The sequence below is a fragment of the Pygoscelis adeliae genome, unplaced genomic scaffold (assembly GCF_000699105.1).
Source record: "Pygoscelis adeliae isolate BGI_AS28 unplaced genomic scaffold, ASM69910v1 Scaffold568, whole genome shotgun sequence".
Taxonomy (NCBI): domain Eukaryota; kingdom Metazoa; phylum Chordata; class Aves; order Sphenisciformes; family Spheniscidae; genus Pygoscelis; species Pygoscelis adeliae.
This window is the reverse complement of record NW_008825324.1, coordinates 88,310-113,577: the sequence shown is the minus strand read 5'-3', so window position 1 is coordinate 113,577 and position 25,268 is coordinate 88,310. Positions and strand designations below refer to the sequence as shown.

Below are 25,268 nucleotides of genomic sequence, written 5' to 3'. Positions count from 1 at the left end.
CACCCTTTGGGCCCTGTCCTGCGGATTTCCACGTAGCTCCAAAGGGACAGAGGAGATACTGTGATAGCGGTAAAATGTCCGCACATTCTCCCCCGGTTTCTTTGACATGCGGTTCGAAGTCACCTGTGACCTTTCTCGTGATGTGGTAGCTCCACTGCTGTGAGGAGTTGACTCAAGACGGTATGAAACCCTTCTGTGTGAAGTGATGATGTGTCACTGTTGGTCAAAATGAAAGTCGGCCTTACGCCGGTACGGTGTACCTAAGACAAGCCACTAATACTTGTGTATGGCTAGAAATCCTGTTGAATTTCGTAATATAAAAACTTGAAATGGAAATTGTGCCTTGGCAAATACGACTTTTATTGAATGTAACTTGTGCAATTTATGTATCCTGTGCAGTATGGGTTAAGGACTTGATTGTACTCAAAAAGGCATCTAGTCTTCCATAAGTCCCCCCACCTTGTAAAATGTATTGATATTTACTGTACATAAGGTTCTACCTTAGTATAGTTTCTCTGCAATAACTTCTGCTGTGTTTTTATTTTTTTTGACAGACTTTAATTTAGCTTATTTTGGTTAATTCATGAGTGTTAATTTTTGACTCTTACTTGACATTATGCTACAAGTGACATGAAGGAAACTATCTATAGATGAGCTTTTTTCCCTGCTTTTTGAAGCAGATAATCACAAAAATAAATGTAATTTAATACAAGTGAATGAATCTATCCTTCTAAATGTATGCCTATTATTCTTTTAAACTATTAAAACAGAAAATTAGAACATCTGTTTTTAAAAAGCAGAAAAGAAATCTGATTTGTAAAAAGTCATGTGGGATACAGCAGAAAGCTAAACCTATTTTTTTAATTATTATTATTATTATTATTAATTTAGTATGTATCTTAACAGCAAGACCGATGTTCTATTTAAGTTGTGCATTGTGGTCCCAAATGGAAGGTGATTAAGTCTTCTATAAAGAAGTAGTAATCAAGTTGTTGAAAGTAGGGGTGTAGGGGTTTGGTTTTTTTTCTTCCCCTCTCAAGTGGTTGAGTACTCCACTACAAAGTTACTTTGAAAACTGTTCTCTGGTTGAGGAGACCAGAAAATTTTGTGAATTTACAGGATTTGTTAATTGGCTAGTTAAGCACTTGCAATACTCTCTTTCATATATTCAGTGTTGGTTCCTTTCCTTTCTAGATGCCATACCAAGTGCAGATCAGATTCGTATAACAACATCTTTAAAAAGCCAAAGAGGATCAGTGTGGACAAAAAACAAGTCAATATTTGAATATTGGGAAGTCGAAGTGACCTTTCGAGTTACAGGAAGAGGCCGCATTGGAGCTGATGGATTGGTATTAAGAATTTGATCTAACTGAAGAAAACCAGACATGCTTTAAATAGTGAATCTTGACTTAAAACTCTCACTTGCTTTTTGTAATAGGCAATCTGGTTTACAGAAGAGCAAGGCTTGGAAGGTCCTGTTTTTGGGGCAGCTGATAAATGGAATGGTGTTGGAATTTTCTTCGATTCCTTTGACAATGATGGAAAGGTTAGTTGGAAGCAAACTCTTCTAGCAAAGATTATAAATCAATTTCCTGCCTCTTTTGTACATATAACTGTGGAAAAAAATAAGATGTTATTTTCCTACTCTCTCCTCCTTCATTTTGAAGGGATAAATTAAAATAGTCAAGTTTCCCTTATAGATTTTTTTACTAGACTTTTTCACACTTGTTTTTTTTAAGCTTGAAAGTTGAAGCATAACACATAATGAATCTCCACTGAATGTTGGTTCATGTGTTAGGTTTGGAGGGAAAATGCCATGTACATATGTACAAGCTGAAATTTGGAATGTCCATGCACAATATATCTGAAGATGTGTGCTTTGGAAGAGGCATATTGTACCACAGTATGACCCTGTGGAACCACAAATTTCTGTGTCTCTCTTCAGAGATGCTCTTTTTCTTGCAACAAATCTGTCTTGAGTAGTTCAACAGCAAAAATTCTGTAGCAGATGGGGGTGAGAGTTGCTGTTTTGAATTTCCAGTTTTCCAGTCCAGAATGATCCTGGAAACTTTTAACATTACATAGTAGCTCTGTTCTGCTTCTATGGCTTTTCCTGCGCTACTTTGGCTTGCTTTTATATGTTCTAGATGTATTTTTGTAGGTGTACAAGCTGTTTCCTACAGATGGCTTTTGATATACAGGAAACTTTGTCATATATAAAAGTTGAAAGACTGAGGGTGACGTTTATGTTTCTGATCTTCAAAGACAAGACATAGAACTAGAGTATTGTTCAACTTACTAAGAATTTTTAAATCCTTTTTTTTTTTTTTTCCTCTTTTTTTTCTGACTTCTGGAATGAATATGGACACTGGTGTAGTTTCGCTGGCTGAAGACGCCATCTATCAAAAATTGTGTGTGGACAACACTGTTTGCCAGAACATTGATAGCACTGGGACTCTGGTCATGACAAGTTTAGTCAGTGTGGTGTGAAACCCTTTTTTTAGAAAGTGATGATGTGTCACTTCTAGTCAAAACAAAAGTCTTCGTCATGCCTTTATTAGTCTGACATGTCTTAAATATTGGAGTTTGTAAGACTTTTTTTAATGACAACCTGTTACTTTCTTCAGTCCCAGTATGGAGTTGCTGTTCTTCGTGCTGTTTTAGTGTGTTCGCTAGAAGATGTTTGGTGCTGTAACTGGTCTTAAGCCTAACATGCTAGCATCCAGAAATAGACTTCATCTAGTACTGCCAACTCAAAGCACCGTGGTTATGATGCTGACTGAAAAACTGCAGAGCTTTTTTTCTCTAACTCCTAAGGTTGTAGGTTGTACTAGACTTGAATTTTTAAATAAAAATTTAAATAAAAATTCTACAGAGAAATCTCTGTAGAAGTAGTGACAAGAGCTTTTTAAAAAGAGAAATACAATTTCATAGCTCTGAACACCTGAAATTACACTAAATGTCACAAGAGTTTACAGCACATCTTTCCTGTGACCTCTGGAGGCAAAAAATTGAGAAGTTATTCCCCACTTTAGATTCCCTACTATCTTTCAAGCTCTTGTATGTGCTTGGATCCAGACAAGATCCCCAGCAGAAATTGGACCGCCTATCGACCATTAACATTGAATACTTTTGTTAGTAGCTGTATACTATGCTGTAAGGTAGATTAGACTTGAGTTGCATTCATGAGTGCTTCGAAATTGAACTCTTTGTACATGCTTTGTGCAGAATATATGCAAGTGTGCTCTGAAGTAATTCAATACTACTGTTGTTAAACTGAAATAAACAATAAGAAGATGACATTAAAGTATTCCAGTGGTACTGAGCAGGTAATACTGATGTCAAAGCAACTAAACTAACCAAACTCCATTGCTGAGAAGTAGAAACACTGGTGTATTTCTGTATACTGATGTACTGTTCTGTTGTTGTCACAATCTGTGTGATGAAGGAAAAGATACAGATAGTTTGGTTGTAGTGTTTTTTTGAAGACAAAGGACCACCCTACCCCACCACTGTGCATTGAGGAGGACATTATTTCGTGACTTCTTAAAATCGGCGTCTTGTTGTTTTCTTTTCTTAAGAGCTGGTAATCTGTCTAGTGGGACAGTATATTCCTTTATGTTGTGGTTTAACCCCGGTAGGCAGCTAAGCATCACACAGCCGCTAGCTTACTCTCCCCTGGTGAGATGGGGGAAATGTCCCCCCTTCCTCCTTCCCCCAGCTTTTATTGCTGAGCGTGATGCCATATGATCTAGATATCTTTTGGTCAGTTGGGGTCAGCTGTCCTGGCTATGTCCCCTCACAACTTCTTGTGCACCCCGAACCTACTTGCTGGTGGGGGACAGTGAGAAGCAGAAAAGGCCTTGAGGCTGTGTAAGCAATAACTAAAACATCGCTGTGTTATCAACACAGTTTTCATCATAAATTCAAAACATAGCCCCATACAAGCTACTATGAAGAAATTTAACTCTATCCCAGCCAAAACCAGTACACTTTAGGAGATGATGAATTGAAATGTTGAAGGGGGAAAGGAGATTAACTCTGAAATATTGTGCTTTTGTAAAAACTTGAGTTCACTTCATAAACTCCTGGAGGCAACCAGAATAGCAGTGTAAATCTGTTAAATCTGTAAAATTATCATTTTAGCTTGTTCTCATCCTCTAGTAATTTAAATAACTGGGGATGTGTTTAACAGACTTTGTTTAGTCTTTGACAGATAGCTCCTGAGGCTTTTCTAATGAGTGTGACGAGGTCAGTCAGATGTCAACATAGTGTCTGTTCGGATGTTTTTCCCAGTGTTACGTAGCCAAAGTTGGATGTATTAAGTCATCTATTAGTTTTAAGATCTGTATCTTCGCTACATATGAATTTTTCCTATCTGTGGCTTTTATATTTCTATATTTGTCAAATGATGGTAATTGGTGGTATATCCAGAAAGTTAATTTGTGTGGTTTTTTTCACCCCTAACTATGCAAAGAATGTAGCAGTCTCTTGCAAAGCATGCAGCGTGACACAGTGCTACTCAGTAATTTTGCTTATGTAATCCTGAAGTACAGAAAGAATAAAAACATCTGTGGTGTATCTGTAGTGTAATGACTTCAGGTGCTTTATCGCAGAAAGGCTATCAGTGATGTTACTTATGTTTCACTTCGAATTAAACTATTCCATTTGTCTGCTATTTCTTTTTCTAGAAAAACAATCCTGGAGTGATTGTTGTAGGCAACAATGGAAAACTTCTGTATGACCATCAGAAGTAAGTTTATTTTCAGTGTTAATGATGATGTTTGCTTTTGAATGATGAAATGTTGCATGAAACTCTTTGAGAAACATAAAGGTTTCTTTCACGTTAAACTTTGTTTCCTTTACATTTGAGTTTTTCTATTTGTTAAAACACTGTTTGGGCAGTAACAGCACAGAAATTGGCAACTGATGGATATTTAAATGGCATGTGTTCTTTGGGATGGGTGAACTCAGATAAATGGAGGTACAGACTTTTTACCTCTTCATTGCTTATGGATATCTTCCACACACAGCTAATAACTGACAAAAGTGACTAACTGAAAGCTAATTGCCTGTTACTAAAATTAATTGGTTTAATTTTGATTTCTGATTGCTTATTGTCAACAGCACAATTGACAACTTTTGGGATTCTCTGAGAAGAGGTGTCTAGCTTAGTTCGTGCAGTCCAGACTATAGCTTATTTCCATCTCACTTCACAGGTGTGGGAATATACCTTAGAACCAAACAGATTTCCCCATTACTGCATTCTATTTGTATTGTGTCCTGTGTAAAGCATCTAGTACTGTTGATCCCAGACTTCAGAAAAGCTCAGTGCAGTTGTGGGACAGCTTTTGAAAAACTTGCATATTGAAAAACTATCATGATGTTGCTTAGTGATACATGGATGCTTTTTTGTCTTAGCTGATAAATCATAAGATATAGTTTTATGCAAGTTGTCTTCTTGCATAGTGATGGTTCCACGCAAGCATTGGCATCCTGTCAGAGGGACTTCCGTAACAAGCCCTATCCTGTTCGAGTAAAGATAACATACTACCAAAAAACATTGACTGTAAGTACTCTGAAATAACATCATTACTCATATTTCTCACCTTTTTAAGTGTGAGATTGTTGCAACTATTTGAAAACCCGAAGACCCCATATGTTAATTCCAATATTCTTGAAAATGTTGAGCTCAGTAGCAGAAGTTGGAAGGAGGTGCAGTATGTTCAAATTCTAGGCAAGTGCTTTTAGCTACATTAGTGCATCTGTAGTTTCCTGAGCTGACTCAGCAGGTATTGCTGATTTTTCTGATGTTACTAGGAGTCAGTTGTGCTAACATATGTGCTCAGACCCTTCTGTTGCTGTTGATTTGCCTGTAGAGGTGTCCCAAAGCCAGCATCTGTTCCTCAGCTTCCAAGCAGTCGAGCAGCTCCTTAACTTGAGCTGATCCGAGAGCTGCAGAGGATTTTGTAGCTGATTGTAAGAGGTTCTTGAAATGTGACTGAAAAAACGAAGCTCACTCTTTGATGGTAGATTTAAATTTGCTACTTGAGGCTTCCTACCTCCAAGAAATAGTAGGGCTTTGAACGTTAAAGAAGATGGAAAACAACTGGTATGAGAGAGTCTTCAAGACTTCTTAAATACTATTCAGATGACTGTGAATTCCTTCTAGATAAAGCAAGAAAGATACTAATGTGGTGCTGGGTTATGACAGCTATGAAGTATGTGTTTCTTGTCTTCTGATTTCTTCTGAAAAGGTGCTATTCATAGGTATTAGCCATAAAACACACAGCTGTCATTTTGTAGTAAAAGTTTCTCTAAAAGTAAACATGCATGCACCTAAAAGAGGTGGACCTTGTACTGTGTTGTAATGGTAAAAGCTATCTGTTACTCTTGAATGAAAATTAAATTTCAGACTCCAAGGCTGCTCTCTTTCTGAATGCACCTGGTCCCTGATGCCTTATCTAGGAACTCCTCTGGCCCAAATGTTGCTGCTAACCTTAGCAGTTCTGCAAATGCATCCGTGGAAGGAAGAGAGAATCTCTCTAAACTTAGAATCAACCTAAGAACAGTAAGGGATGACTCTTCTAGGTCAGACCAAAAATTTGTGTTGCCCAGAACCTTATTCGGATGTGTACTTTTTATAGACTAGCCTTTAATGATCCCCGAGTCAAGGATTTCTTGAACCAGAATTGATATTATTACGCCATGATCAGTTTTAGAATAGAATAGAATAATTCCATTTGGAAGCGACCTACAATCATCGTCTAGTCCAACTGCCTGACCGCTTCAGGGCTGACCAAAAGTTAAAGCATGTTGTTAAGGGCATTGTCCAAATGCCTCTTAAACACTGACAGGCATGGGGCATCGACCACCTCTCTAGGAAGCCTGTTCCAGTGTTTGACCACCCTCTCGGTAAAGAAATGCTTCCTAATATCCAGTCTAAACCTCCCCTGACGCAGCTTTGAACCATTCCCATGCGTCCTATCACTGGATCCCAGGGAGAAGAGATCAGCACCTCCCTCTCCACGTCCCCTCCTCAGGAAGCTGCAGAGAGCAATGAGGTCGCCCCTCAGCCTCCTTTTCTCCAAACGAGACAAACCCATAGTCCTCAGCCGCTCCTCACAAGACATGCCTTCCAGCCCTTTCACCTGCTTTGTTGCCCTTCTTTGCATTCAAGTACACATTCAAGTACCTTAACATCCTCTTTAAAATTGTGGGGCCCACAGTACTCAGGGTGAGGCTGCACCAATGCTAAATACAGTGGGATAATCACCTCTCTTGACCAGCTGGTTATACTGTGTTTAATGCAGCCCAGGATGTGGTTTGCCCTCTTGGTTGCCAGGGCACACTGCTGACTCATATCGAGCCTACTGTCAATCAGCGCCCCCAGATCCCTTTCCGCAGGGCTGCTCCCTAGCCACTCCTCTCCCAGTTTATACTTGTTTCCAGCGTTACTTTGTCCCAGGTGCAGAATCCAACATTTGTTCTTGTTAAATTTCATGTCATTGATGATTGCCCAATGCTCCAGTCTATCTAGATCCCTCTGCAAGTCCTCTTGTCCCTTGCGTCAACAGCACCTCCCAGTTTAGTATCATCAGCAAACTTACTAAGGCTGTGTTCAACTCCTGCATCCACACCAGATCATTGCTAAAAATGTTGAACAGCACTGGCCCTAGGATTGAGCCCTGAGGAACACCGCTGGTGACCAGTCGCTAGCCAGATATAGCCCCATTCACTGCAGCCCTTTGAGCCCTGCTGTTCAGCCAGTTCTTTACCCAGTGCACCATGAACCTGCTCGTCTCACAGTTGGCCAACTTGTCCAGACAGATACTGTGAGAGACAGTATCAAAAGCCTTATTGAAATCCAGAAGAACTACATCCACCACCTTCCCTTCATCCACTAGGTGGATGACCTTATCGTAGGATATCAAATTAGTTCACTTTCCCTTCGTGAACCCATGTTGACTGTGCCTGATGATTGCATTGTTCTTTAGATGCCTTTCAATAGCACCCAGTATGATCTCCATAATTTTTCCAGGCACTAGACTAACAGGTCTGTAGTTTCCTGGGTCTTCCCTCATGCCCTTCTTGTAAATTGGAATAATGTTGCCTAGCTTCTAGTCAGTGGGGACCTCCCCAGACTCCCAAGACCTTTGGTAGACAATTGAGAGGGGTCCTGCTGTAACATCCGCTAGCTCCTCTACTCTAGGATGAATCCCATCCGGCCCCATGGACTTACGAACATTCAGCTGGTACAGCTGGTCCCTTACAATTTCTAAAAGTTCATTGTCCACAAATGGGAAGTCACGGCTCCTGCAGCTGTGGTCCTGCAACTGGGAGAGGACCAGGCAGCCTAAGGTCTATCAGTATTAGTACAGACTAAGGCAAAAAAAAGAGTTGAATGCCTCTGTCTTTTTTTCATCCCTATTTGTCAGGTGGCCATCTTCAACAAGTATTGGTCCAATGTTTTCCTTGGACCTCCTCATGCTATTAACATACTTAAAAAAGCCTCTCTTGCTGTCTGACACAACACTGGCCGGTTTCAACTCTTGAGCTTTGGCCTCTTCTGTCTTCTCCCTGCATATGCGAACCACAGCTCTGTAATCTTTCTGCAAAGCCTGACCTTGCTTCCAGAGATCATATAATTTCTTTTTCCTTTTGAGTTCCAAGAGGAGTTCCCTGTTCAGCCAAGCTGGTCATCTGCCCCACTTGCTTGACTTTTGACACAATGAGATTGCCTGTTCCTGTGCGAGGTTCTTTTTAAAAAAAAAAGGTGGTTCTTAAAAACTGACCAACACTCATGGACCCTTAAGCCCTCAAAAGCAGTTCCTCAGGGAACACTGGTAGCTAGCCCCCTGAGTAGCTTAAAGTTTGCTCTCTTGAAATCCAGGGTAGCAACTCAGCTGACCTTTTTTTCTTATCACACCAAAAATTTTTACATCACCCATTTCATGATCTCTGTGGCTGAAACAGCCACCTACCATCACACCTCCCCTGAGTCCTCCTCTATTCACAAACAAGTCTAGGAGGGAGTCTTTCCTAGTTGGCTCACTCAGTACTTGTGGTGAGAAATTATCTTCATCTTCAGGAATTTCCCAGACTTGCTTGTCACAGCAGTATGGTATTCCCAGTTGATGTCTGGGAAGTTGAAATCTCCCGTAAGGACAAGGGCTACTGATCCAGAGATTTCTCTTAATTGCCTATAGAATAACTTATTATTGCTATCATCCTGGCTGGGTGATCAATAGTGGATGCCCACAACGACATCTGCTTTGTTTTCCATCTCCCTAATCCTCACCCAGAGGCTCTCAACCACATCATCTCGAACTGTAAGGGCTGTACAGTCAAACCTCTCCATTACATACAGTGTCACACCTCCACCTCACCTGCCCTGCCTATCCATCCTGAACAGCCTATAGTCCTCCATCCCAGCACTCCAGCTGTGGGACTCATTTCACCAGTCTCACTAATACCAATGACATCGTAGCTCTGGGAACAGGCCAATGCTTCCAGTTTGTCCTGTTTGTTTCTTATACTGCATGTGTTGGTGTACAAGCATTTCAGGTGTGCTCCTAAGCCCTCAGTGCTCCCTGGAACAGCGTAAATGCTCCCGTTAGCACCCTCAGGCAGTGCCATGCCATCCCTTGGCTTACCTTCATGTCTTCTGATGGTATCCCTTTCCCCCATGTGTTCCTTTCCACGTACTAATTTGTCTTGCTCCTTCTTATAACTGAAACAAACACATTTTTATATGTGTCTGAATTCTATGTGGTATGTTCTCTTAGGTGATGAATAGAAAAAGTTGAATTTTGTTCATGCTGAACTTTGAACCAGGCCTTTTGTTCCTTTTTAAAATAGAAAGCTTATGCATTTTCTTTGTAAAAAGTGTCTTTCAGAAAAGAAATAGTTTTTGGTTTCTAGTATCAGCTGCTGAATTATCCGATAAGTTGTATTTGTGACCATTACTGTAAACTGACAAAGCAATTAACACAGATTTATGTGGTAAAAATCTGTGTTTATCCTTTTAGGTATTAATTAACAATGGCTTCACTCCAGATAAAGAAGACTATGAATTTTGTGCGAAAGTGGAAGATATGGTGTTGCCATCACAAGGATATTTTGCAGTATCTGCAGCAACAGGGGGACTTGCAGGTAGCAAATGTTAAAAATTGTGACAAATGGTACGGAGACTTGCAGGGCTTGCAAGAGAGTTGGTTTTTTTTTTCACTGCTAGTGTTGATCCATTATACCCATTTTTGACCATGATGATGTAATTAATCCTCTCCCATTCCCAAATTACTGATACGGTTAGGCCTTTTCCTGGTTAGAGCAGAAGGACTTTCAATTTGTCCTGCCAAAGACATTGTGCAGTCTCATTCCCCACTGCATAAACTCTTGGGAGGACTTTGGGAGGATGCTGTTGCCTGAAGATCCTTTGCAAGTGCAAGGTTGACTTGGGAAGTACCAGGATTTGTAACGTATAGCAGTAGCAATTAACAGTGTTTTTTTGTTTTGTTTGTTGTATACAGATGATCATGATGTCCTGTCTTTTCTGACCTTCCAGTTGACTGAGCCTGGAAAGGAAACAGTAAGCATCTTTATGCATAATTAGTAAAATATGTTATTGTATATGTTTTATATGTAGCACCAGATTATGGCATTTCCTCTGAAGTCATACTTGGCATCCCTGTTTCAGGATTTTGGCATGTAGCTGTGCTGTCATCTGTTTTAGAAAAATGAGACTAATACTGTAATGTTTTGGTAATATTTTAATTAACATTTTCAAGACCAGAATTCTTGAAGCAACACTGAATCAACAAAAATCCTGATGTTAAAACAAAACATGCAGAGGAAACAAACTAGAAAGTACACTTTGTTTGGAAAGTGGACAAATAATCTGTTCTTGCTTTCAACTTCCCATACCTCTAGAACACTTCTGTACTGCTAAACAGCATCTATCTTTGTAAAACTTGATTTCTTTTTAATCGCAGAAAGTACACAGGTATCAGGAAAAAGCTATGGGTCTCCGTAGGAATGTCTCGTTTCTCACTCCAACTTAATATATTAATGTGCTCCACTAATTGTGTTACGTCTTCAAATCTGAACAGCCTTGCTGGAAAATAAGTTATATAGGAGTGGTGGTGAACATGAAAAAATCTTCCCCCCCCCCCCCTTTTTATAATGTTTTAAAGCCAACACCAGATGCAGAAATTCCTCAAAAAGATAAAGAGAAGTATCAAGAAGAGTTTGAACACTTTCAGCAAGAATTGGATAAAAAGAAAGAAGAATTTCAAAAGGAACATCCTGATGTGCAAGGACAGCCAGGCAAGTTATTTGAGCTATTTTTCAGTTGTCAAGGAAAACATTTGCTTTCCAGGATATTCAGAACTAGGGCCTGATACTCTGACTGATCTTACTAAGCTCCTACTGATGTTACTAACTTTATTTAAGAATCTTTTGTCTTTTGTTTGTGAAGTGTTTTCTGAAATATAAAGTCCCTTTTGTCATGCCTGGATTGAGAACAAAACAAATGAACGGAAACATGATGGGAACAATGAGAATCTGTATGGAACAGTAGAAGGGAGAGAAGGTCATGCATCCCTCTGTAAAGTGATGATTAAGGAAGCACGGCCTTTTTGGTTATTTGAAAATAAATTTGAAAGGTCATTTCTTTGGTCTGTTTCTGCACATTCATAATAAACATTTTTCTTCCATCTTGTTTTATGGATGGTTATTAAAGATGGGCTAGTGGATGTGCTGGAACATGTGTTTACTTGGAAAAACTTTTTAATGCTTGCCTAATATTGGACACGGGTTGAGTTCTGTCAATTTCAGCACCACAGCATTAGCAGGCATTCAGTATCGGTGTTTGGGTTGGCTAATAACCAAATTTCTAGCTTGGTGTTGTTAAAAACAGTGGCCTTTATTTTTACATTTTAAGCTATTGATAAGAAATTTAAGTTTGGCTGGGTAGGGCAGAATTGCCTTTTCCACTATTGATACCACACATCTGCAGCTCTCAGCAAGCATTGGTTTAAAGATATTTCAGACTGAACAGCATTTTTCCACTGATTTCAAATGATATTTAATTTAGGAAAATTACAATAATGACTCTTGCCCACTTTTTTTGAGTGTTTAGCCAAAGTGCTTTGACTTTGATTGTTCTGCTGTGGAACATGGTGGGGGTTTTGTTTGTTTGCTTGGATTGTTTTTTTAAATTTTTTTTAATTTTGTTTTTTAGAGCTGGGCAAAAAAGAATCTCCTTATTTGAAAATATAATGGAAGCCAGTCTATTTCTTGCTTTTCTGGATTGAATTAGCTGTATTTGAATGCACACATATCAGGAATGTACTTTACACATCTAGACCTGAAATTTCAGGTTGTCATCTTTTTTTTTCCACAGTGATAAGTTATGATTGTTCTAAAGGTCCTACACCATTTTAACTTCATCTGTGTTTTTGAAATATTGTCCAGCCTTCCATTGATAAGAAATAATAATAGTTTTGTCACAGAGTCTTTTGGACTTTCTTCTTTCCTATGTTGAAGCTGTGGAGAAACTCACTCAAAATGTACAGTCACTTCTCTATTTCAAGCTACTTCTTAAAGCTTACTTTTTCTAAAAAGTAGCTGTTACTTAATACCTGCAAATCTCTTCTGAAGGATAGTTGGTAATGTAATGCTAGCTTACGCAAAGATAGCTGCCTCCTAATAATAACAGCATCCTGTTTCCATTTTATGTTGCACGTTATCCAAGTGTTGAAGTAGGAACTCTAAGATGGAGTCTGGGTTTGAACGTGTGGTTCTCTGTTCAATTCCTCTGATCCCATTTGGGTATCCTTTGCCATGGCAATGGTGATAAATAAACACCAAATATGTCAGATTATGGGGAAAAAAGTATATCCATGTGGAAACTTTTAAGGGTGCAAGAAAAATTATACAATGCAACTTATGAGGAATGCATATATGTAAGAACTACCTGTGCTTTTTTCTTATCAGCGGATGATCTTTTTGAAACTGTAAGTGATCGTGAACTGAGGCAAATCTTTGAGGGGCAGAATCGAATTCATCTTGAAATCAAACAGCTTAATAGGCAATTGGACATGATTCTGGATGAGCAGAGGAGATATGTCTCTGCAGTCACAGATGAGATTGCTAAAAGAGGCACTGGTTTTCCAGGTCAACAAGGACAGGTAAATAAATGAAAAAAAAAAAATACTGTGATTGATAGCTCAGCCTAATTTCAGCAGCATGATCGATTTGCTTTTTCCAAGATATGTTGATCTTTTTCTCCTCCTCCACCAGGTTTCCCAGCAAGAGATTGAGACAGTTGTGAAAACTCAAGAAGAGGTCATTAGACAAGTAAATGAAATAAGGTAAATGCTTTGTAAATATTAAGGCTGTGTTTTGAATTTTATATTATTTGCCACCTTTTAAATCCTATTTAGTATTTCAGTAGGAGAATGTTGACAAACTTGAAATTTCTCTGTGTCAGTTCCTTAGTGATGACTCTCTGCATACATTTAATTTCTATAATAAAGCAAGTTCATGTCCCTCGGGTGGCTAAGCCCCCTAATTTGCCCCTTTTTTTCATCATAAGATTCCACTTCAACAGGTAAGTCCAGTCCCTCTGAAAACAATTGATTTCTGCTAATGTGATAACCTGCTACCTCATGGAAATTTGTTGCTCTAATTTTGGAGTATTGATAACATTATGAGCATAAATGCCTTTGATTTACAGCTAGTGAACCTAAAAAAGAAAAGGTGTATTGGAGTCTCTTGTCCGTATACTCAGTCTACTCCTGATATAATGATTATATGAGTTTATTATTATGTAATATTATGAATAAAATCTATAATATCATATTTAGGTAATATTATATGAGATATATTTGAGGTTTTGTTTAGTGTAAACAACCTATAAACGCATGTAGGTAATTCTGAGAAGCAGTTCTGTACAAATGAAAATGTCTGTGCATGTAATAAGAGTTGTTGAGATTTACTGCTTATTCTTCTAATTATTATTTTGTTTTTTTTAAAAGTAGTTCACTTTCTTCAGTATAGACATACATTTTGTCTTTGGGTTTTTTCCCTAATTTTGCTATGACTGCCTAAAGCTCATATATTGTTCCACGATAGTCTGTTGTGTTACTGATTTGGATATCACAAAAAGTATTTACAGTTTTATGTCAAGTCTCTCAGAATTCCACTGTGTACAAGCCTTTGAGAGACCTTTTTCTCCTCTCCTTTTTCTCCTCTCCTTTTTCTCCTCTCCTTTTTCTCCTCTCCTTTTTCTCCTCTCCTTTTTCTCCTCTCCTTTTTCTCTTCATTTCCATTGTAGTTTAATCTTTTTTATCAGTAGGAGTAGGGCTAGGCTTTGAGAGAGCATTGCTTCTTGATGGCAGTTGAAACAAGGCCCAGATCTGGAAAATATTTAATATCCTCTCTTGGCCTGAACTTTGAAAAATAAGGGGGCAAAACACAGTCCTGCACCTGTGAAGCAGTAACTCCATCCATCAGTACAGCCAGGGGACTGATCAGCTGGAAAGCAGTTTTGCAGAAAAGAACTTGGGAATCCTGGTGGACAAGAAGTTGGACATTGGACAGCAATACACCCTTACAGGAAAGACAACCAGCAGCATCCCAGGCTGTGTTATACAGCACATTGCCAGAGGGTCAAGGGACATGATTATCCCTCTCTATTCAGCACTGGTGACACCACATCTGGAGTCCTGTGTCCAGTCCTGGGCACCCCAGTACAAGAGAGACGTGGACATACTGGAGGGAGTCAAGTGAAGGATCATGAAAATGATTAAAGGGTCGGAGCATTTGTTGTACAAGGAGAGGCTGAGGGAGCTAGGATTGTATAGCCTGGAGAAAAGTCTTGGGGGTATCTTATCAATGGGTATAAATACCTGATTTTGGTGGTGGTGAGGGCGATAGAGACAGAGCCAGACTTTTCTCACTGGTACCCAGTGACAGAATTAAAGGCAATGGGCACAAACTGAAATACAGGAAATTCTATGTAGACACGAGAAAAGAAACTTGTGAAGGTAGTTGAACACTGGAATAGGTTGGTTGCCCAGGAAGGTTTTGCAGTCTCCATCCTTGGAGATATTGGAAATCCACTGTGACTAAAAATTCCTTGGTTTGTTAGGTGCTAAGACATACTGTCATACAGCACTTAAGGGGAGGGAAAAAAAAAAGGGGGGGGGGGGACATTGAAAAGCTTACTTTGCGTAGTGGAGACAGAAATGTGTTGGGTTTTTTTCATGTGCCAATGTGTTGTGTAGACCACTTTGGTAATCTTGTCCCCATTTCTTGCAGGATAGAGAAAAATGGGAAAACGTTTTTAAACTCTACTGTGATAGAAGTGCCTGTTTGTTCTTTACACATGGGCTGCATGCTCTTACTTAAAAAATACTTTTGTTATTCTAAGGGTGTGAATATTTTATGGTCTAATTTTTATTTACTGTGTGAAAACCAGGACTATCAACTGATATATCAATGTCTTTTGTAGCAAAAGATAATCACATTAAAGGAGACTGACAGTTGCAGACCCGTTTTCTTGCCTGGATGAATTCAGTTGTGTGGCACTCTTGGGTAACTTATTGGAATCTATCTGTACTCCATTAAGACTCCTGGGGGTTGTTTTTTTGTTTGGTTGGTTGCTTTTTTGTCAGAGGACTTTCTGCCAGTTAACTTTCTCAGGAAACTTCTGTATCTGCAGGGACACCTGCAAGTTCCCAAGTGATTGATAATTTTGCTTTTCAAGGTGCAGTTTTTAAAATTGATTGAGAGGTATGCTATACCTTTTCAAACTACGTTACCAAATGAAGTAAAAATCTTATCTTGAAGGTGCTATACTGCTAAAATGGATTTGAGAAAATTCCTATGTTTGATAGGAGTGTCTGTGTACTGCTTCTAAGATGTTTTACAATTGCTGTCTTTGGCAGGAATGTCTTTAAGTTGGTTTAAGCCTTCATTTACAGTAGTTAAAACATTCCTTACCTTCGGCTTAAAAAAAAGAGAAAAACAATTCCTACAACTTGATGTTGTAGTATATAAGCAGTTGTGGTTTTTTTCTTGTATTAGTTCAGGGGCAGCTCTTGTGATTTATCTAAGTAGGTCAGTTTTTTGTGGAATGAAGATTAGAGTGCTTCCATTTTTGCACTTGTTCTTCCATTAAAGCTTTTATATTAATATTCTTGACAAATCTTTATACCTTGCAAGCATATTAAATTTTCTTGTTAACATTGGCAGTCTGCCCTTTTAGTGACTACTTATTAGGTATGAGTTTGCGTAACATCATCTTAATATTTTTCTTAGATTAAAGAAATGCTTTATTTATAGATAGAAATGAACAGCCCGCTGTTTCATTGCTGGTCATCCCAGAGGAGAAGGACTTACTGTCTAAGTAATTTTCTTGTCAAGATTTGTGGATTTCTTAATCATCTGATTACAGAAGAATCTTGCATGTTCATACGATAGAAACTATCAGCATGGTATTGTTCATGCAAAAGTAAATGTAAATTAAATTTGATACAGACCATGTCTATTTAGGGAGGTTATTTTGCTTTTAACAAACAGCGGATCAGTCTGGGGGAAGGTGGGTGTGCAGATTTCTGTAAATTACCTAGGGATGGTGGTAATAGGAGGAACAAAATGAGTGTCACACTTGTGTTCTAGCACTGAAAATAGTGGGGCAAGATAAACAATGTGATGGATGTGGATAGACAGAATTACTATCAGCATTTGTTAGGCAGTGGTTGCATAGTTTGCATGGGTTATTTAAGAAAAAAAATCTTCCAGTGAAAAATTTACTTCTAAAGTAGGTGGTTATAACACTAATTCAAAGTACAGGTAAATATTAATCAATTTACTTTAAATAATCTATACAATGACAATACAAAAATAGACAATAATTTCTGGATAACGTACATGCTGATTTAAGTTAGGACAGATGAGTGGTTTTTTTTTATTCATTTTGCGTGTTTAAGTTCCAAACCAGAAATGTAGAATGCGAGAAGGTGAGAGCTGCTTTGATTAGTTTTGTTTGCAGTGGCTTACAGAAGCAAACAGCTGTTTTTTGGTAACTCCTTTTGATAACTTTGTAATATTAAAAACAAGCTTATTGAGGTAAACATTGAGAGTTTTGCAGAAATCCATGGCTAACTCTATCTGGCCTAGAGTGCAGTACCTTATCTGGAATAACCGGAAATGTAACTGTGAAAAGTGATTGATCTTCTAATGTGCTGGAAGTGGGATTGAGCTTTTACAAAGATGACAGGAAAGGTTGAATTTTTGGATCTTTTGTTACTAAAAGTGAAGAGAATTTTTTTTTTTGTTATGTGAGAAGTATGCAGAATACTGGTAGTCTAGTATGTTAAGTTGATTTGTGTGTTAAAGTGATATTTTTAAGAAAAACTAGTAGTCTAGTTTGAAGAGAAGTATATTGTTAATCCAGCATTTAGTAGGGGCTGTAATTACTAAATGCCCCTTTGTTAAAGTGGTGTATTTGCAACTTGATATAATTGTGTAGATTAATTTAGTGTGTGGCTTTGACTTAGTATGTAGCTGCTTCAAGTAGTTGAAACATGCTGCATAGTTCTTATAATAGAGCAAAAGCTGCAGTAACACTAATGTAGCATATCTATGCTTGCAGTTTTTACTTCTGGAGAGTTGTCATAGTGCCTTTGAATAGATATGTACCTCACTAGTTTTCTCTCTTCTCCTGTTTTATTTTTAGTTCTGTGTTTTTTGAATTTTAATGGCATGAAGAGCAACTGATGCGAAGCTAAAAGATGGGCAACATCTTTATGAAGATTATTTGTAAACATTTAAGTTTTGATACTTAACTTGCTGTTTTCACAATGAATATGAGCCATATAAAAATCAGTAATTTTGTATAACACTTACAAATATGATTATATGTTGTTGTTGCCAGTTTACTCAATGAATAGTATTCAAGCCAGGTTTTGTTTTTTGTTTTTTTTTTCTTATGTGAAAGTCACAATTGAAAGTGTTCAAGGTCAGGTTGGATGGGGCTTTGAGCAACCTGATCTAGTGAAAGATGTCCCTGTCCATGGCAGGGCGGTTGGACCAGGTGATCTTTAAAGGTAGCTTCCAACCCAAACCGTTCTGTGAGTCTATGATAAATTGCTGACCACTGTACAGAGTTAGGACTTTACCTTGAAGGCATCAAAGTAAGCTCTCATCTGAACAAAATGTAAAGTTTTAAGTAAATTAAAAAGAAATCCAAAGATATACATTTTGATTGTTTATTCTGTTAATAAGAGATTAACATTCACATGATAAATATTTTAGCTGTAGAATAATCCTCTTTGCAACTGAAAAGAGACATCACAGTAGGGGAAAAATTATATAAACATATTGATTAGAGATTAAGTATTTTTCTCTCATTGACTAGTTTTACCTCAAACAGAATTAGTTATGGAACCTCAACTTTTTACAGATTTAATTTGATTTGTTGTAGAAGCAAAACAAATTCACATGAAGACAATATTAAGTATTATGACAATGCGTATGGGAAATGAGTTTCTCGTATAAATGATAATCATGAAACAAGGATGTATCTAAATCTTTTCTTATCCCTAAAGCCTCTTCTTTATTTTTATTTCTTACATGACTGCTTTTATTTATTTATTTTTCAAACAGCTTTTGGTTTTCTTCAAAGATTGCATTAAACTCTGCTTATCCTAAAGCCTTGGCAAGAGCCTCAGATAAAACACTTGTTTTAGACTTCATCAGTCAGGCAAAGCAGATGTCTAGCAATAGAATATTTCCCAGATCTTGTTTTCAGCGTGACTTTGGGAGATGGTGCATTGTACAAATTGAAACTGTCTGCAAAATTAAATATTTTAAAAAATCATAGTTTGATTAAGGAATTATTTCTTGATAGGTATTCTTGGAAGCTAGAAAAAACGTTTTCTGCCTTTTGGGGCAACTATGTATTTCAAATTAATTTTAATGGACTAAAAGGTGTCCAGAATAACTGCTGTTTGTAGAAAAGCTGTTCTGTGCTGAAAGATGTTTTGTTGTTTGTCTTGTTTCAGAAATTCCATGGCTGATACTCTGAGGTTGATCAGTGGAGCTCAACATCCTGGCTCTGCTGCAGGAGTCTACGAAACAACTCAGCACTTCAATGACATCAAAGAACACCTTCATGTAGTAAAGAGGGACATTGAGCATTTAGTACAACGAAATATGGTAATTTATGTGCTGGTAGTATAAAGCATGACTGTAATACTTCTTTATCTGGCTGTTAGTGAAAAGCTAGGATGAGCCAGCATGCGATTTAGGGAGCAATTAATCCTTCATTAAGCTGCTTCACTAAAACTGCACTGCCTTGACCTAACTGCATGATCTGTGTCTTGATGAGAAGTTTTGCACAAAGAGCATGATTTTTAGTCTAATTTCCTGTGGAAACAAGGTCAAGCAATTAGGTTTTCTGGGTGCTTTTTTTGTGTTTGTCCCCCTACTTAACAGCTCTGTACAGAGGAGATTCTCTATTGCTTCTGCACAGAAGGGAGAGCTTTAATCAGGGGAAACTTTGATCAGGCTCCACTTAAGGTTTCTAGCTGTGAAAGATGGCTGGGTTCACATTCAGGAGCACCTTAGTCTAGCCTAGGTAGCAATTAAGGTGAATTAGCTTATGATCCCATACAAGGTTCTTGATTTCTGGGTTAATTTACCAAAGATTTATTCTTTCCCCTATAACCCTTAATTTAACATCAGTCAGTTTATCTGAGAAACATAAAGGGGAAAGTGAGATAGGGAGTAAGATTACAATTTTTCAAAGTAGTGTCATTTCTGTCTGTTTTCTGCTTGCGTTCCAATTTTTAGATCATGTTCCAAAGACCTTGTTTTGTTTCTCACGTATAAGTCTTTTGATGGCATGTCTTGTTTGCTCTTTTGTCAAATATTGTTTTTGCTTGGTTTTTAGCCATCTAGTGAGAAATTGAAGTGTCCAGAGTTGCCACCGTTTCCATCGTGCTTATCTACAATGCACTTCTTCATCTTTATAGTGGTGCAGACGGTGTTATTCATTGGTTATATCATGTATAGGTAAGTATGTTTTTCTTTAAAGACAATAAAGCAAATTATTTTAGAACTTCTGACTGGAAATGCAATTGCAATGGTATGATTATGTTAATCTTTAAAACAAGCAATCGTTCAGATTGGAAGATACCTTGGGAGGTCTCTAGTTCAACCTTCTGCTCAAAGCAGGGTCGACACTGAATTCAGACCAGGTCACTTTAGTGTTTAGACTTGTCAGGTCTTAAAAACCTCCAAGAACAGAAAATTTACCACTGTTACGGATCCCATTGGAAATGTTTAATTATCATAATAAAATTTGTTTTATTCTCCCCCCACCGCCACAGTATATCTAGTGGGAACCTGCCCTGTTTCAATTTGACTGTTGTGTCTCTTTCTTATAATGTGCATCTCTCTAAAGAAACTGTCCCTGTCTCCTCAATAACATCTTGTGGGTATTAGAAAGCTGCTGTTAGACCCCTTGAAGCCTTTTTTTGTCCAGGATGAGTAAGCGCAGTTCCCTCCCTCTCTTCTCTTGAGGCATGTGCTTCAGCTCTTGATCACCATCCTTGTGGTCCTCTGCTGGACTTACTGAAGTTTATTAATATCTTAGCAAAATCTGATGTGATTTTTTTTTTTTTTTTGGCTATGTGTACCTACAAGCTGCTTATCCCATCTTACAAATTCCTCAGTGAACTTTTTTTACCATACATACCCCTTCATCTGTCTCCTACATATGATATTGATAGCGTATGGACTATTCCCCCTCCCCCCCCCCAACCTAATTGGAATGTTTCCTCTGTTCTCTTCTTCCTCCTTGTAATGTCATAATGTTCAAATTAAATTTGCGTTGATGGAAAGGAAAACCTATTGAGAGTAAGGACTTACTTGCTTGGTAGTCTTCCCTCCTGCTTCTCACCCACACTAATCAGGATAAGGAGTAGGGACCAAAATAGCTGCATTGCCTTTCAAAGATAAAATGCTGTTTGCTACCTCTATGGAAGCATAACTAGTATTAATATAAAACCAGTGCTGCTGATAACACTAACTTTTATTGTGTGTCTGCTTCTCTACAAAGTGGAGAGAGTGCATTTCTTATGTATGTCATGTTACGCCATCAACTGGAAAGATGGCTTCCAAGACAAATGAGGAGCTGGTCCCCTACTGTTCTTTTTGATGCCCTTGTAATTCTACCATCTGTGTGTGGTTGATCCACAGTATCTGTATCCACTAAGAAAATAAGTATGTTCTGTGCCAGAGGGAAAAGGAAATCCCATTTCAAGTAAATTCTTTCACTGCTTAGTTGCATGTGTTTCCTTTTCTGTGATGATCTTTTGGCCGATCAGATACTGAGAAGCTTTGGAAAATTTTAGTTGAAATATTTTGAAAATCAGTTCATATGTTTTTTCACAGTTTCTGGCTTCTGTCCAGTATGTTGTTTCCCTCTGTGTCTGATGTAAAATTGGAACTATAGCGATGTGACCAATGTCTTTGTAAATAGAAAAAATTATATCCTATTTTTGTGATATGACTCATATTGGATTTCCTTAAGTGCCTGTTGACAAGGAATGGAATCTTTTAATCCCCAAATAAATGAAATATTTATTTAAACGAGTTAGCTAGTTTTATACTGTAAGTACTTAATGAATTCTCTTCTGCTTTTTCTTTCAGGAGTCAACAAGAAGCAGCAGCCAAAAAGTTCTTTTGATGACCTGTTCCTTTTGTGTGTACATAACAGCAGTATGTATGCACAGAAAATTATACACTTCTGTAAATGAGGGAAATTTTAGTGCTTGATATACTTCATTATTGTAAATTATTGAATTTTGTTAAACAAAATGAGTTCTCATTTAAACTTAATGATAAAAACAGACGGAGCAGCGGAGCAAATGCTAGATAGGGGAAGACTGCGGACCCTATCTAAAACTATGTTTTCAACTAACTTTCTCATAAATACTGGAAGTCAAATGCCATATTCCTCCTCTTTTGTTAAGATTTCAGAGGAGGGAATTGAAACACCCAGGTTTGGTGGTTGTTCATAATGAGAATTGCAGGTGGATGATTTGTGCAGAAAGCTTGCCACTAAGTGTCCTGACATATCAGCTTAAAAAATCAAAAGCAAACAAACAAACCCTAAACAACTGCTCTTCTCTATTTTTTTTTTGGGGGTGGTGGTGGTGTAAAAATTTGTTACAAACATTTCATTTCTTTACCACTTGGATTTAACAGTTTAAGAATTATTTAGTTAATTCTAATTCTTCATGAAATATAGATTTAAGCACTTTTTAATATATGGACACAAAGACAGGCCTTTAACAGTCTGGCTGTTGATACCTGATAAAGAAAACAAGCTATACAGAACAAGCAAATAAAGGCTTATTGCCTTATTTTGGGTTTTGGTTTTAGGCAGTGAGAGAAAACATGATAAAGTAGTTTCTTCAAGTTTCAAGTCTGTCTGTAATTTTGTTTGGAGATTTGTGGAACTTTTTCAGTAAAGATATCATTGCTTTATACCTCTTAAAATCTGATTTTATTAAGGATGTATTTAGTGTATGAATACGTCTTTACTTTTATAAAGCTGTCTTGTGTCTTTCCTGTATCAAATACAGATGCTTTAATTTAAATGTTGACATGGCAGGTACTCTAAACTACAGATACTGAGTGTTAACCCATTTCTTCACAAGCTGTTGCTTCAGACATGTTTGTTAATCCAGCAGCTATTGTAGAACCAGTTTTGTGTGTCAATTCGTGCTTTAATATCAAAAGCATAAGACTGAACGTGTGTTTTTGATACTGTTTATCAGGTGAACATTTGCTTCAGGAAAGAAACAAAGCAGATAGCCCAAATTAGGAATGTGAAATGAACTCATTTTGCCTTGTTTACATATCTGTGGTAACTTTGTCCTTGAGTTCTTTGTGTGTAGAGTTAGAATAGGGGTTTTTGTTTGGTTGTTTTTTTTAATTCTATAAAATACACAAATGCATCAGGATATGTCACTTGTAATTATTAATCTGTTTGAATCTGCAAAAATTATCTGGAATCTAGCATACTACTGCATTCCTACAATCTACTCCCTTGGAGTGCAGCACATGCTGCCAAATTCAGTGTAATGAAGAACACTTCAGTATTGTGCCTGTCAGTTTGGAGAAATGATAAATCTATGCAATATATTTTGTTACTTAAAATACAGTGTCCAAAAAGTGGATGTCTGTGCTACACCAGTAAAACGATACTACCTATACACCTATTTACATAGCTACAGTATGTAGTATACTATAAGTGGTACAACTTTATAGATTCATTTCTAAATTTGAGAAGATTTTGCTGTGCTAATTGGAGAAACTACTGCCTCAAGTTAATCTTGCTGGATAAATAGGGTAAATCAATGAAAAAAAACTTTTCAGGTAAGCTAGAACACCACATAGGAATTTATCCATTCAGTTCTTTCAACACCAGCAAATATTTACAGGTGCCTTGAGTCTAAGCTATTACAACCCTGACTCTTCTAAGTAAACAATATATTTTCTTAAATTGTTTTGAAAATGTACAGTGTTGTTCCGTTCAATTGCAAGCCTTCCTGCATCAGTGCAACACCTAAACAGAACTCCCTCTCTCACAGCAGGCTTTGCAAGACCCTTTATACAGAAAGGCTAGCAATTGTATTTTGATAAGTAGGTGCATATATCTGGTGTAATGAGGAACAGCTCTGATGTATCAATTGGAGGAAGCCTGTATTTTTTGTTGCTGTGAATTTATCCAACCATAACTTTGTTTTAAAGCTGGAGCAGCCCATACTTTTGTGTCTTTTGTTAGAAAGAAGAGAAGGCTGGGGATGGTATCTAGAGGAAAACTTGAACCTACAATTGTATCTTCAGTATGAGGCTCAGCTTGTGTGTTTATGCTGCTAATAGATCTGATATATCTCCCATGTGCAACTAGGAAACTTTTGTATTAGGGAGCAGAAGGTCTAAAGCATAACATCCAAAAAGTGATAACTTTGCTTCATGCTTCATTTCACAGTCGTCTCTGCTTGGAACTTCCATAATTGCCTCGTCACTCACTGGATCAAAGGAAAGCTCCCAATTGCCCAGCTCAAATTTTGTCCTGTCTGTTCTTGAAGTGATAGCAACAAATTTGGACTTTAAGAATATTTGTCAGTCAATGTAGCCTCCTGTCATGGCTGGCTACTAGAAGTTTCTTTCAACACTGATAGTGTGTTTGATTCTTATCAAGTGAGATTTCAGGACTAGGAGGAGAAGACACCTTGGAATCCAGTTTGACAATATGGGGGAGACCAAGTCTAATAATTGTATTTGAAGTGTGGAGGATAAGTAGCAAATATTTGGCAGTGACAAGAGAATCTCATTGTACAGGTCAGGGTATGTTAAATACATGGTCACACCTGACTCTTTCAAAAGTAAAATTCACAGTATTGTTTGTAAATTACCTATCTTCCTGTTTGAAGAAAATTTGACATTTATCAATGCATCAATTACTGTAACACCGAAGACTGTCTACTGTTTTTTTTTAAATTCAAACAGCTGACATTTTCATATGTTTGTTTCTGTCTAATGTAAATTGACACTTGGAGTTCAGAGATAACCTTATTTGAATAAAGATGCATATTTTTAGTAAGCTTTTTTCTTTTAATTTGGTACATGTCAGTGAAATCCAAGCAAGTGTATTTGAAGCATTCTTTACCCCCTGTTGTTCAGAGAGTTTGAACACTTTGAGATCTGGGTTCAGTCCTACCTGATACTGAAGAGTTAACAGCATTCAGAGGCTGAGGCTCCGCCTGGATTGAAGAGGCAGATGACTGCCATTGAAAGATACCTGAATCCAGCCTCAGTTCATTCTGTGCCAAGGGATTATGTCCTCTGTGTTGCAGTCTAATGCAAGAGTGACTGTAACCTAAAAGTAAGAGATTCGCTCAAAAGCTTGTGTTAAGAGTATCAGACTTGCCTTGAGTATCAGACACTTAGAGTCAAATGTAAAGTAGTGTGTCAACTTCTAGGTCTCTTAACAGCAAATCGAGTTGCTTGCTGGCTGCTTTGAGTATACAAAGTACCTCATTTTTCTGAGCTGAAGATTGTCTATAGCTCTGAAGTTCTTTCTCCAGATTCCCCAAACTGCAGTCACCTGGGTGCTCTGCGCCTGTTTGTTGGAATACAACATGCCTACCCAAAACAAGTCAGTCTGTGTCTCCTTG

The 25,268-nt window shown here is 37.8% G+C and overlaps 1 protein-coding gene across 1 annotated transcript; it reads left to right on the top strand.

The window, feature by feature from the left end:
- Positions 1 to 74: 74 nt before the first annotated feature.
- Positions 75 to 24,692, top strand: LMAN1 (lectin, mannose-binding, 1). The gene is made up of 14 exons (XM_009330327.1): positions 75 to 111; positions 1,195 to 1,349; positions 1,439 to 1,546; positions 4,692 to 4,753; positions 5,470 to 5,569; positions 10,032 to 10,155; positions 10,533 to 10,591; positions 11,196 to 11,328; positions 13,000 to 13,193; positions 13,306 to 13,376; positions 19,077 to 19,230; positions 19,967 to 20,088; positions 21,730 to 21,798; positions 24,080 to 24,692. Exons 1-13 carry the CDS (start codon positions 75 to 77, stop codon positions 21,764 to 21,766), a joined length of 1,356 nt encoding a protein of 451 aa, XP_009328602.1. The 3' UTR covers positions 21,767 to 21,798; positions 24,080 to 24,692.
- Positions 24,693 to 25,268: the final 576 nt, after the last annotated feature.

What these genes read in the sequence shown, in the direction of transcription:
- LMAN1 (XM_009330327.1), top strand. Translation starts at nt 75, where the DNA reads ATGTCCGCACATTCTCCCCCGGTTTCTTTGACATGCG. An exon ending in GCATTGGAGCTGATGGATTG is followed by an intron (nt 1,350 to 1,438) that starts GTATTAAGAATT and finishes TTTTTGTAATAG; the next exon opens with GCAATCTGGTTTACAGAAGA. An exon ending in CCTTTGACAATGATGGAAAG is followed by an intron (nt 1,547 to 4,691) that starts GTTAGTTGGAAG and finishes TTCTTTTTCTAG; the next exon opens with AAAAACAATCCTGGAGTGAT.